The 13,504-nt window shown below is 29.2% G+C and overlaps 1 protein-coding gene across 3 annotated transcripts; it reads right to left on the reverse strand.

Moving 5' to 3' along the window:
• LOC100166945 (major facilitator superfamily domain-containing protein 6-A) lies at positions 1-11,682 on the reverse strand. 3 transcript variants are annotated; one of them, XM_016802885.2, is made up of 8 exons: positions 11,524-11,680; positions 11,315-11,405; positions 8,572-8,931; positions 6,788-6,975; positions 5,751-5,887; positions 5,194-5,315; positions 4,880-5,122; positions 1-265 (listed from the first exon to the last, which is right to left on the reverse strand). In XM_016802885.2, exons 2-8 carry the CDS (start codon positions 11,379-11,381, stop codon positions 54-56), a joined length of 1,329 nt encoding a protein of 442 aa, XP_016658374.1. In that variant the 5' UTR covers positions 11,382-11,405; positions 11,524-11,680; the 3' UTR covers positions 1-53. The 3 variants fall into 3 exon arrangements, with proteins under 3 accessions (XP_016658374.1, XP_016658375.1, XP_008181132.1); XM_016802886.2 differs by having other exon boundaries at positions 6,788-6,972; positions 11,315-11,682; XM_008182910.3 differs by having other exon boundaries at positions 11,315-11,680.
• Between the last annotated feature and the right edge of the window lie 1,822 nt (positions 11,683-13,504).

The raw sequence follows: 13,504 nt of genomic DNA on the forward strand, positions 1-13,504 counted from the left end.
TTCAGATATTTCTTTTATAAATAATATCATAATAATTTTCTGTCAAAATAATACTATGTTAAATGTATGTCTTCTTTGATATTATCATCTTTAGTTTGAACATTACTATTTATGTCATCGTTTTTAGACAAACGCCTTAATATATAATTGACAATAATTTGTACAGCACAAGTGAAAAATGCGACCACGCTCAATAGCTTAAACGTAGCAATACTTCCAATATGTTTAAACATATAACCACCTACGATGCTTCCAATGGGCGCACCTAAGACACAACCAATCAACATCGTTAGTATAAAGTTAAAATGTTTTTAAGTTTATAATATAATATGTATACAAAGTGTAACAAAATTACATGACAAATTAAAAAAACTTTTACTAACATTAATATTTTAAAATTGATTTTCTTGTATAATTTATATAGGTACGCATGCGCGTTAGTTTATATTATATAGATATACAAAGCATAACAACATTTTAACACCGAAAATAAAAAAAATTGTCAACAATTCCAAATGGTCATTATTTAAATCTTATTTTTAGAAAAATATCGATGGTAAAATGTTTATTTAAGTCAAGTAGTTTATTGTTAAAAATATTAAAATATCAATATTTTTTTTGGAGTAAATAATGTAATTTGAAAACGTAATAACATTTTAAATCTTAAATTATTTATTGTCCATATTGTAGTAAACCGTATTTTGTAATTACGGATTACTGTATTTGTATACGTATTAATAATTTCAAATGCTCCGCGATTCTTTGTACTTTGGTCCTGCTTGTATGGACCATTGGCCCAAATATGCTTATCTGATTATTGCAAATTTCATATTTGTAGAATACAACTAGATTAACATTTTTTTCACGTAAACACGTTTACGTATGTAATTTTGTAAACAAATCCCGTGGTTTCTTGAGGATAAATATAGGCATAAATCTTGCAACTAGTTGGTACCTTAGTTAGAATTATTTCATATTAGCTGAAGTGCACTAGTTCTCAGGCATGAGCGTAACCTCTGTCTACAAATGTTTTAATACATTGTTGCGGGATTGCTGCCCTGCGAATGAACTGTTGCACTGTTAGAGATAAAAATCTGATTTTTTTTTTTGTTCAAAGATGATTTCGTTTTGTTTGTTTGTTTGTTTGTATTTTTTTTTTTTTTTTTACGGTCAAGGGTTAAAAAGTGCTTTTACGACCGCAGGGATTCTAAAATTGTGAGTAAATTTGGTAAGGTATCCTTAACCACTACTATTGAAAATTAAAAGGTGAAAAGCAATGACGTATACATTATAATTCTGTATTTATCTTATGCGTTACTATATCTGTAGGTAGTGCTTAAATTAACACAATCCTTGATCAATTCTAACCAGTTGTTTTTCTCTTCCCTATTTAAATGGTTAATAATTTTCGATAATTTTAGATTCTGAGCGGAGCGAGGATGCTATTGGTTTTACAATGGTGTTTATTTTAATTTTTTTTCTATATCCTGTATACAAAATTTCTACCAGATGGAGTGCTTTGATTTCAATATAATATAGTACCTTATATTTTAGAAAATTGTATCAATATATGGTTCTTCAAAAAGGCCATTTTTCGATTTGATCAATAGTTATTTAATGCCACGGGAAAAACCACCGAAAAATTTCGAAAAAACGCTAAAAATTGGATTTTAATTTCTAACGCTTTGTTTATCACCATAGAAACGAATAAAAAAATGATAATATTATAATATTAATTCAATTTATATATGATATGATAAATAATAACAATATAAAATATCCAGACTGACAAACCGTCTCCGCTCAGAATCGTTTTTCTTATACAATGTTATTATATCATTGAATTCAAGTCTAATACCATTATACAATGACCTACTGTACAGCAGAGTGACATCCACTTACCCGTTTTTTTTTATTTTATTCTCGTATATATTATTCGAGATTACTCGCATATTTTTATGGTAAGGTTCCCAGTCAAAGTTCCGTGAGGTCAATTCCTCGATACGATATACCTATGGTTGTTCGGATATATTTATTACGTTGCTAATTAGGTATATTAATACATTTTTATTTACCAAGCTAACGCTGTTTGCGATTATTACGTCGCCATTTAAATAATGTTTTGCTATAGTACTTTCTTTGCACTGAATATTCCCCGCATTTTTAATTAGTATAACGTAGAGGTATAATTAATGATAGTTCGCACTCGAGCTCGGGAATCAACAACATTTCTTGGTTCATATCTAATATGGCTTTATTTTCGTTGAAAAATGTGCGGCCAATTAACCTAACCTAACCGGGTACCTATAGGAAAAACGTCTTTTACTATGTCAGACTTAGTAAATATAAAAGTTACGTCATTGATCTGAATAGGAATTTCAATCGAACCTTACGTTTTAATAGTATAGTAGAACCGATGCCCTTGATTTTTTTTTCGTCCGACTTGTTTACAGTTACTGGGTCCATATTGAAGCTGATAACTTATAATAATATTCATCTATGCCCCGCGTCTATAAAAAGTCGTAGATTATCCGACGCGAAATTGCTCGCGTTAATTATTACGAGTTCCTCTTCCATCTATGTAAATAAATTACTCGAATGTGTTTTAACTCACCTACCGCTTTATTTTGATTGTCACCTCACATTTTGCTTTTTTTTTTTATTTTCATTATAAATTCGTTTCCGGCATTCGGAAATATCGTGGTCAATCGAACTTTAACGACACTTGCAAAATTGTACGTGGCCTGTTCGCACTGTTTTAATCTCCGCGTGATTGTTTATTGGATTCCTAAATCCCGACGAGTCTGATGCTCCTGACCTACTCGTTGGCGTAATGACGACCCATTTTACTGCACCGATTACATTTTATATGCGCTTTATTAGAAACACGGTTGTTATGAATAAATGGTCCATTATTTTTTTGATTATCATTTTTTTCACATACCTACGTTTTCACTCCTCATACGACGTAATATTGTGCATTTCTAAGATAATTGAAACTAATAAATAATTGAAATTGAAGGGTTAATACCTTTCATATATACGATAAGTTCAGTAGACAACGTGGTCTCAGTTATTAACGCGTTTCAACTGCTGTCTTGCTCACTGTTAAAGCTCTTGTAAGTTGGTGACAAGTTTGTCGTATACGATTAGAGAAATTCGGTATGTTCTCGTAATTTCGTTGTTTCATAGCCGTTCATTGTTTCTGCAGGTAATTAATAGAATGCGAAGTTTTGTACTATATTGTTTTAAATTAATTTTTTAATTGATTCAAGGTATCAAATTTGTGATATTTTATGTATTCATGAGCGCTCTCCTGTATGTTCATTATTAGGTATAGCTTGCAGTAATGGCAGTTTAATAGTATCGGTCAAGTTATCAAAAAGAAATTCAAATTTTGCAATAAAAATGCCTCCCTAGAAAGAAGGTTCCTGCCTGACAGCGGTATCTATAATCCCAATGTTATGGCTACAATAGTTATGCGTAAATTATTAGAATTACACGCGTCTATCTGTCAATTATTACGTGGACTGTCAGACATACAAATATACTACACAATAATAACTTACAATGTGTTCATGTTTTTACAAACAGTAAGTATTCTGGACTGGTCCGGTCCTTGCTAAATTAATAATGAATGCTCTGAAATATGATGATGTTGAATGCTCAGCTTAAAGCCGGAGAAATACACATGTACACTTAATTATTTAATAACAAAGTCTGAATTGTTGGTCTGTTTGTTGGAAATAGGAATCACACCAGTTGATTCGAAAAAAGTAGAACTTGATATATGTATATATATATATACACAAGTATAATATTTAACATATATAAGAAAATGTGAAAATTATGTATTAAAAAATTGAAAAAAAAACTGTAGACAGAGGTAACGCTCATGCGTAATAACTAGGGCAGTTATAAGCTAGTATGAATTAATTCTAACTCAGGTTCTAACTAGTTCCTATATTTATACCTGTATGTACCCGCGGCGTGATCCTAAAGGAGTCACGGGATTGGTTTACAAAATTACATGCGTTAAAGTGTTTACGTAAAGAAAATGTTAATAAGCTAGTTGATTTCCGTAAATATGAAATTTGCAATAACCAGATTAGCATATTTGGACCAAAAGTACAAGGAGGACCAAAGTACAAGGATTCCCTGAGCATCATAGAAATAATTAATACGTACAAATACAGTGAATCGTAACTACGAAAATACGGTTTACTAGAATGTAATGTTTGTTTTTTTTTCATACTAGGTAGTATTAATTTTGAATTTTAAAATTATCAGGACTTTTTGTTACACGCCGTATAATTTATATTATGTATTTAAGAGGGTTGCAAATGGTCAGTTATTTCAACCAAAATGTACCAATCGTTTGTCAATTATAATAGATCAATAGGTAATGTGATTATACTTTTGAAAAGTAATTTGAATTTAGTAGTATTATGTCTATTTGAGATCGATCAGGCCACTCTTTTTAAATGTTGTTCCTAAATACATGCATTTATTATTAAAGGAATTTAAAAATTGCCTACTTTGAACTACTTAAAAACTGTCCATTTGCAATTCCTTTAAGGATGTCGGTGCCGGTTATTCCAATAGGTATTTATCAATTTTACAAAATTTGAATATTATATTTTATATTTTAGTTGCTACCTTGATTATTATAATACTTTTCCACTAATATACTGTCTGACACCTATTTAGAGCCTCCCTAGGATGAAAAAATATCCTAGTATATTTTTACCCCCGGTAACTATATCCTAGGATATTTTACCGGGGGAGTTAAAAATTATTGAGGGTAATAGAATCCTATGACACCGGCTCCGACGTGCTTAATATTATTTTAATATGCAAACTTAAAAATATATCGAACCTATTCCCATGTAAGCCGTCCCGACGACTCCTTGGAGTGTTCCTTCAGCACCGGCAGGAGCTATAAGTGCCGCATACGAAATGGCTGCCGAATAAGACATTGCGAACGTTATGCCGTTGAGTAATTCCACTGGTAAAGCCCAAAGAGGGTTCTCGATGATCGTGTACAATGAGAATATACACGTGAACGTAAAAAACACTGCGGACAATACGGTCATGTGATCCACACGTTTCAGTATGTAGCCTATAATAATATATAACATAGAAAACAATCATTTTTATCAGTTGTGAAACGGTTTTCAAGTAACAATTTACTGGAAAAAAGGAACGACGGAACTTCACCACCGAAACATTGGATTAGTAAGGCTGTTCCTTGGAGAGTCTTCATCCACGATTTCGTCTCGGGGTGGAACTCATTCGACAAGTCTTCCAGGTACCTATAATATGTATAAAACTGTGATTTTTTTTATTAGCAACTATAAACAACAAAATTATCCAAGTACCTATATTAATATTATTATTATGTTCACTCAAAATAATTTATGTATATTTATGCCAATAAAACATAATTTAGCACTATCGTTTATTATCAATATTGGTTTTTAACTTATAAGGTAATCATTTTATATAGGTAATCATCAAAAATCTAAATGAGTTATTATAATATGCTGTTGTATTTCTTTTTATTTCATACACTAAATTTAATATAATCACATTAGATTACTAACTATCGTAATTGCCTACATAGGTATATTATATTATGTTGATCTAAAATACGTAAGTTAAAATAACTATAAATTTTTGGTGTTTTGAAAAAATAAAACATAGGCAATGTATTTGTATTATTGAAATGTATGTAATTTGTTGCTCACCAAAATACGAAGTTCCATATGAAAGACATAAAAAATCCAATAAAAACAACCCAAAGAAGAAACGCGAGTACTTTACCTTCAGTAAATACTTTTTTGACGTCAGAAGCTACAATTTTAGTATCATTTGCTTGTACAATCTATAATACAGAAGAAACAAATATGTAGTTATTTTCATGATAGGTACATGTGTAAACCAATAATTTTTACATGTGTACGAAGTAAATAATTAGACGTGAGATCGATTTCTGTATCATACAATTTAATATTGATTTGTTTCAAATCTCTTCAAATTTCATCGAAAATTAATACCTAAACGGTATACTCGAATTGCTTTTAATAGCACACCTAGATTATTAATTAATATATCGTTACTTGTACGTTTACTGTCAATGATTTATCGATCTCCAAAATATTTTGTTTTTAATTTGATGGTCAGATTATATGAAGTAATTGGTGAGCGCCTAAACTTACATTATATGGTAGATAGTTCTAACTATAGTCTATAAATATCAAGGCTGGGCATTAACGAGTTAAAAAGTTAAAGTTAAGTTAAAAAGTTGATATAAAATTAACTTTTTAACTTAACTGTTAACCCACTAAATTTCTTTTTTGATTAACGTGAAATTAACGAGTTAATTTTTCATTTCAAGAAGTAAGTTAAGTTAATTTATTTTGTTGTTTATTTTATTATATTTCACTACTTCAGTCTATTTCGTTTTTCGGTTTTAAAAAATATTTACCGTGCATTTTTTAAAGTAAAAAATGTGTATCATTCGAATCTAACTAATATTGAAATATGTGTATATTGTATCTATAAACAAATTAACTTTTTTCTTAACTTAGTAAAAAGTTAACAAAAAGTGTGTATTAACTTTTAACTTAACTGAGTTAATCTATAGTTAAATTAACTTTTAACTTTTTGTTATTGGTGCATATTAACTTAACTTAATTGAGTTAAAAAAAATCATTAACTTGCCCAGCTTTGATAACTATAACTAGAAGTCTATTTGATTTGTAGATAGTATAATATACTGTACCTTGAGGTTACACACCACATATGTATCTAAAAGGAAACATAGCATTGCAATGACGTAACCTGGAGTATAGTTTTTGTAATCTAGCCCTGTGCTGTACCAGTCTACACATGTGCCGTAAATAATAGCAAACAAACTCCAACCAATGGATCCCCACAACCTTTGTTTTCCATAATTATTTTTGTCTTCTCCTTGATAGAAAACACAAAAACTATAATGATATTCTATGTATTATTTGATAATAGTAAATTGTATAGTATAAGTAATGATCAATGAAGCCAACTATATTAATATAATGAAAAACATGAACCGATTAGAATGGGTAGGTACAGTGGCATATTTAGGAACTTGTCATGGGAATGAGGGTCCAGATCATTTTCAGAACACAAAGCCATCGGGAGCTTATAAGTCCGTGTAAAATGTTTGAGTTTTTAATCATCTAAAATATAAAAATCTCGTGTCACAGTGTTAGTGTACGAAATCCTCCGCAACGGCTCCACTGATTCGTATAAATATTTTTTTGTACATTTGCAAGGTACAAGAATAGGTTGTTAAGTATTTTTCACCCTCCTAACCCGTGGAGTTGCTCAAACGGAGATTTGCTGTAACAATGTGAATAGGTACTGTGCAAAATAAAATCTGATAATGGCAATGTCAATTTATGAAAAAAAAAAAATCATGATATTAATTGAAAATTTTGACAATTGAAGCGACGAAAAGTTCTTACAAATTTGTTCGTATAGTATGATAAAATTTGTTTTTCTTAATCACACAATTTAACATGTACGGGACACGAGTTAATGAGAGGGATCCGGACCCCATGGATCCCTTCCCCCCGCCTTAAATACTCTACTGGGTAGGTATTATGTGCATTATACGAAATCCTAGTCTGTTGACATTCTTTAGGACGTTTCGGTGATGTTACAAAAATGTGACTTTCTCTTAACGGCCCTTAGTTAGTATATTCAGTCATCGGTACTAACTATTAATCAATACATTAATATTATAAATACAGTGTTTACTGTTTATAATTAATTATATCAGATATCGGGAAGTACAAGTGGGTATGCCGTACTAATATATTAGATTACAGTGTTCCATAATTGTGTGTGAGCTTTTTTCGTGATAAAGTCGAATTGCGTGCGTGTTTTTTTCACGACAGAGCTGAGTTGCGTGCGCAAATAATTTACAAATTTACTAAATATAAAAAAAATCAAAAAGTTAATTGAAAAAAAAATGTACAAAAAACATTTAGCTGCATGAATAATATTATGGTACATTAATGAATTAATGAGATTTTTTTGGAAATTCTGAAAGAGACGAACCTGTTTCAGAAAACATAACATAAAAACATATAGATTATATCACATGTAAATACAATAACTTAATCCAATAATGTACCATATTTAAAATATTTTGTATACAACTTTATTTATAGTGTACTTAAAAAATTATAAAATGTAATAATTTTTCTTTCAGATACGCCAATATACCTGGTAGGTGAGACATATTTATAAAAAAAAAGTTATATTATACTGTCTATTAAATATTAATAGGCAGACATACTTACCTACACACACAACAATTTTAGTTTTTCATAATACAAAGATTAAACGTGTACAATACCAGGTATTGTCCTATAATATAATATAGTGACTTAGTGAGATCAGAATAAAAAAAAATATTATACTATGGTTCCATACAGCTGATGTAACCTCCCAAAATAAATTGTTCTCACGATCTCGCATCAATAATTTAATAAAATAACAATAAGTATTTTTTTTTACCTAATAAATCCATACAAATCGTGTCCTCCAAAACCATGTTAACCATTCCGACCATTCTGATTAAGATTGTTATAGTACAAAACATCCAAAAAAGTGGCGACTTGATCACATCCAAATCGTTCATTTCCTCTTTTGATGTCGTACCAGGGATTATTGATAGTAAACATACCAATACAAACATGATTATCGAATTCGCAATAAACACCGACCGACGACATTTGTATTTATCTGTAACGGCACCAACAATTGGTCTCATCAGCATTCCAGGAATTGGCTGTAGCATGAATATTAAACCAACAATGAATGCAGAATAGCCCCGTTGTTTTGATATTATCGTCAAAAATGGACCAAACGCATTACCTGAACAAGTAAAAAAAAAAAAAATAAAAAAAAATAACGATTCAGTCATTGATTGCAATACTTAAATCTCAACATAGCTCTAGACAAGACTGTCACAAATCCAAATATAGTCTTGAGAAAAACCAATTTGATGTCTATAACTTTAAGATATTTTAAAGAGTTCTTTACTTATGCATTTGAAACTAAAAATATATACTTATAAACATACTTTGTATTATGCGACTTAATTAGTAAGAGGGCACCACACGGGCATTTGTTGTCTCCGTCTTACAAACGCACAATATGGCAAATTGTATGTTAAAAATAAAACGTTTTACTCTGTAATTTCTAAAACTATTGTGAATCTATATCCTATACCTACAACTTAAATGTGGGATTATTATCTAAGGCATCTTATTGGAGGCTTTTATTCATATTTTTTTATTAAGAAGCAAGTATTATCAACATTTTTAAACTATTCATTTTGTATACATTGTAAAAGAATTTTAACTTACTTAAAAATAATAATATCAATAAAATCCTCCAAGATTTCAAAATGCTCTAGGTAATATTCTGACCTTTAAATTTCATTAGGTTAGACTCACTCTAATTATGGAAATTACAGAGTAAAATTTGTTATTGTAAACATAAAATTGTCATGTTGTACGTTTGTAAGACGGAGACAACAAATGCCCGTGTGGCGTCCTCTTAAATATTATGAAATATACTCTCTCTTAAACCTTCAAGAACCGAAAGTGGTATACCCACAAGTGATGATAATTAATTTTTTAATATGTATAATAGAAGTGTACCAATAAATATAAGGGTGAAAAAAATTAAAATATTATTCAGTTTTAGATAAGCAAGAATCTAAAAGTTAAAAAAAAAAAAAAATCGAAATATTGAGTGTACCCACTTAAACGAATCACTCTGTATATAAGAAAGTAGGTATATAATATGTGATAATAAAAGTTCACTTTGTAATTTTTATAATAAAAATGTATTTAAAAAAAGGTATTAATGATAATATTATGTGCCTTTATATTTTTTTAACGCCAGATAGAGAGGAAGCAACAAAAATTACATAGTTAATAATATGTTGATAACGGTGTCGATGTTATAATTTGATGATAAAACCAAACTGATATCCTGTAGACTATAAATTTAATTCAAATGCCTCAGTACACAAAACAATGAATACTAAAATGTGTTTACGACTAATATCTATACTTAATTCTCTTCAGTCAAAAATAAGAAAAAAACAATTTTTTGATCCGATTAACCTCTAAGACCATAATCACTCCATTCTATGGTAATATATATATATAATGTTATACAATTATAAATTATACAGATATTATTCACTACAAGGTCTACCAAGTTCATATAATATGTTTAAGTAGGTATGCATATTATTTTGTAGTAAAACAAACGATTCTATCCAATAAAAAAAAAATCGGATAAAATTGTCATGGAATCGATTGAATATAATATAATGTTAGGTATGTCAATGGAAACATCCAACACCGGCACCTTTAATATTAATAATTATTATGCACAATTTTTACTATATGAATAGGTGGAGCCTAATTAAAAAAAAAAATCCTTACACGCTAAACTTTTATTATAATTATTACATAATCACATTTTTCGGTTGACTTCCTACCTTCATATTGTATGTGATAAGTGTGGAATTTGAAAAATAAACATCAACTCATATTTACCTAAATGTAATTAAATTTTCTAAATCATGAAGTAATCATATCAATATATTTTTACATTTAATTATTTTGTATAAATTAAAAACAAAAATCTCATAATCATCACATAATTCGTAGTTAACTGAGAGTGTTTATTGTTAAGTATGCAAATTGTTTTGTAGTTAAACAAACGATTCTATTGAATAAAAATCTCGGATAAAATTGTTATGGAATCGATTGAATATAATATAACGTTAAGTATATGTCAATAGACACACCCAAAAAATAGGTGACAGGCAGTGTTGGGAATATAGATAACTAATAATGTATCTAGATAGAGATAAAGATGACTGTAATAATTTTTATCTAGATACAGATAAAGATAATTATACTAAATTTTATCTAGATAAATATGAGATAATTTCATGTTTAATTTTGAAAATATTCAGGATACAGACTAACAATGAATATTAATAAATATTAAAATCATGGTATTGATATAATGCATATTACTAAACGTGTACTGACAGGTGTACACGACTAAAATATCAGTGACTTATACAACGTACGATACTATTACAATATGTATATAACGTTAGTTATAAAATACACACAATATTATTATTTAAAATTGAGGATAATATTATCATTCTATTGTTGCTTGAACACCTCTGTGTATAGGCATATCATTACAATATTCTTACCTCCAATTCCTAAAAAAAAGTGAATTTTCATCAACAGGAGTTTTCTATTGACCTGGAAGTAAGTCATTTTTCTGTATGTCACTCGTACACACTATACACGGCAAATCACTAATTATAATATTATAATGGTGTATATTAAAGTGTTTAATTGTTTAAACTGTTAAGTTTGTCTGATATAAGTATGTAAAAAAAAAAACAAAAAACAATACTATAATTATTATGGTGCGACAGGCAAGACAGACATAGTATTCGTTGTACACATCTATGGTGGCGATGATCACACTAAACCCAATGTTAAACTGCTAAACATAAAACATAAAACGTGGTAACCGATCCACACGATCGTGTATCGAATAACGCGGCTTGGCGCGTGCGGGCAAATGTGGAAAAATGAATCAAGGAGGGCCGCCGACAATATACGTAATATTATTTTTTGTGGCGCGGTGTATGCATTCAGTTATGAAATCCGTTCCAAGTGTATACCCTGTCCGGAGTCATTAGTTTCTAGATGGGTGACCGCCCTGGATTTTTAGTGACAAATCCTTGCCACACATACGCACTCGCCGAATGGCTGGACTAGTAAATGGTAATTTTTAACTCAGTCAAGTTCGGTATTTTTTGTTCAATTAAATTGAAAATAATTGAAATTTTTAACACATCAATTAAGTTCAAATTAAGTGACCAATACTGTTAACTTTACTTAACTTCAATTAATAAATAATAAAAATAAAAATGCATTTACAAGGAATTATTTAATAATATAAGTGATAATCGTTTGAATAGTAATCGTCATTCATAGGTATATTACTATTCAAACAATCTATGATAATCATTATTGTACCTACTAATAAAAAATAATTAAGAACTAAGGAATAATGAATAGGTATTATGATTTATGAATATAATTTGTGGCATCCACGTCTTCATACGGGCGACGAATGTTACCTCTGTATTCATATTTATAAGTAACTTATATTAATACAATATATTAGTTTTTATCAGTGATGGGAAAGTTCTTTCTAAAAATGAATTAGTTCAAGTTCAAGACATTAAATATCAACTAGTTCAAATTCTAGTTCAAGTTCTATGTGTTCAATTCATCTATGCGTAAATACGTGCGACTGCCGACTATGCGTCGAAACCGGCGATTTTTATTAGTAATTGAAAATAATAATTATAGAGTAGTGGTTAAAATAATGTTGAGAAAACAAAATCATAATTAAAATTAATTTTTATTGCGTAATACAGATAGTTTTATGTTTTTCCAATCACCCTGTATTCTGTGGAACACGCTGTTACAGCATACAATAATTTGTATGAACGAGTCTCGGAAATGTTATTTATAATACTTTATTGTATTCTGTCAAGTTACAACAGAATTATAATAATATACCATAAATGGTATACCAACTATTCTTATCGGTGATCAGTGGCACGGCGCACAGTGGGATAAAACACGAATTTAGAGTGCCAAAAGTACCATTTTTTAAACTAAAAAATTATTGGTTTTTTTTATAAATAATTTATCGTTACAATATTCTGACGCTTAAACCAGAATTTCAAAAGAATTAATTAACATACGCCTGACTTACAACTGTTAGTATAAAATATATACATTATTTGATATAAATCGATTTTCGATACCGATTTTGAATACCGGTTTAAACCGTTAAAAACCGAAACCGAAATCGGAAAAAATCGATACCGGTATCTGAAACCGAAACCGAAAATGGAAAAATCAATACCGGTATCTGAAACCGAAATCGAAATCGGAAAACATAAATACCGATATCCAAAACCGAAACCGAAATCGGAAAACATAAATACCGATATCTAAAACCGAAATCGAAATAGGAAAAAATAATACCGTTTTTTGAAACTTAAGACGAAATCTTAAGAAATAACATGATATCCGAAACGGAAGTCGAAAAATTATAACATTAATATCTAACATTTAAATAGACCTATAGGCTGTAATTGAATTTCTGTATAAAAGCTATGAATAATATAATTTATATTGCATATAGTAGAAAATAATAAATATCGTGTATAGTAATTAATATTTAAGTAATTGGTTGTAAATTTATATTATTAATTGATACTACCTATGCTTTTTCTACTAACTTTTTTAGTAATTAATTATAGTAAAAATATTGCTGAAAATTTAGCTATTATTTGAGTAGTAGGTAA

The sequence above is a fragment of the Acyrthosiphon pisum genome, chromosome A2, assembly GCF_005508785.2.
Source record: "Acyrthosiphon pisum isolate AL4f chromosome A2, pea_aphid_22Mar2018_4r6ur, whole genome shotgun sequence".
In the NCBI taxonomy this organism is placed as follows: Eukaryota; Metazoa; Arthropoda; class Insecta; order Hemiptera; family Aphididae; genus Acyrthosiphon; species Acyrthosiphon pisum.

What these genes read in the sequence shown, in the direction of transcription:
- LOC100166945 (XM_016802885.2), bottom strand. Translation starts at nt 11,381, where the DNA reads ATGACTTACTTCCAGGTCAATAGAAAACTCCTGTTGATGAAAATTCAC. An exon ending in ATATGGAACTTCGTATTTTG is followed by an intron (nt 5,316 to 5,750) that starts GTGAGCAACAAA and finishes TACATATTATAG; the next exon opens with GTACCTGGAAGACTTGTCGA. An exon ending in TCCGTCGTTCCTTTTTTCCA is followed by an intron (nt 5,123 to 5,193) that starts GTAAATTGTTAC and finishes ATATTATTATAG; the next exon opens with GCTACATACTGAAACGTGTG.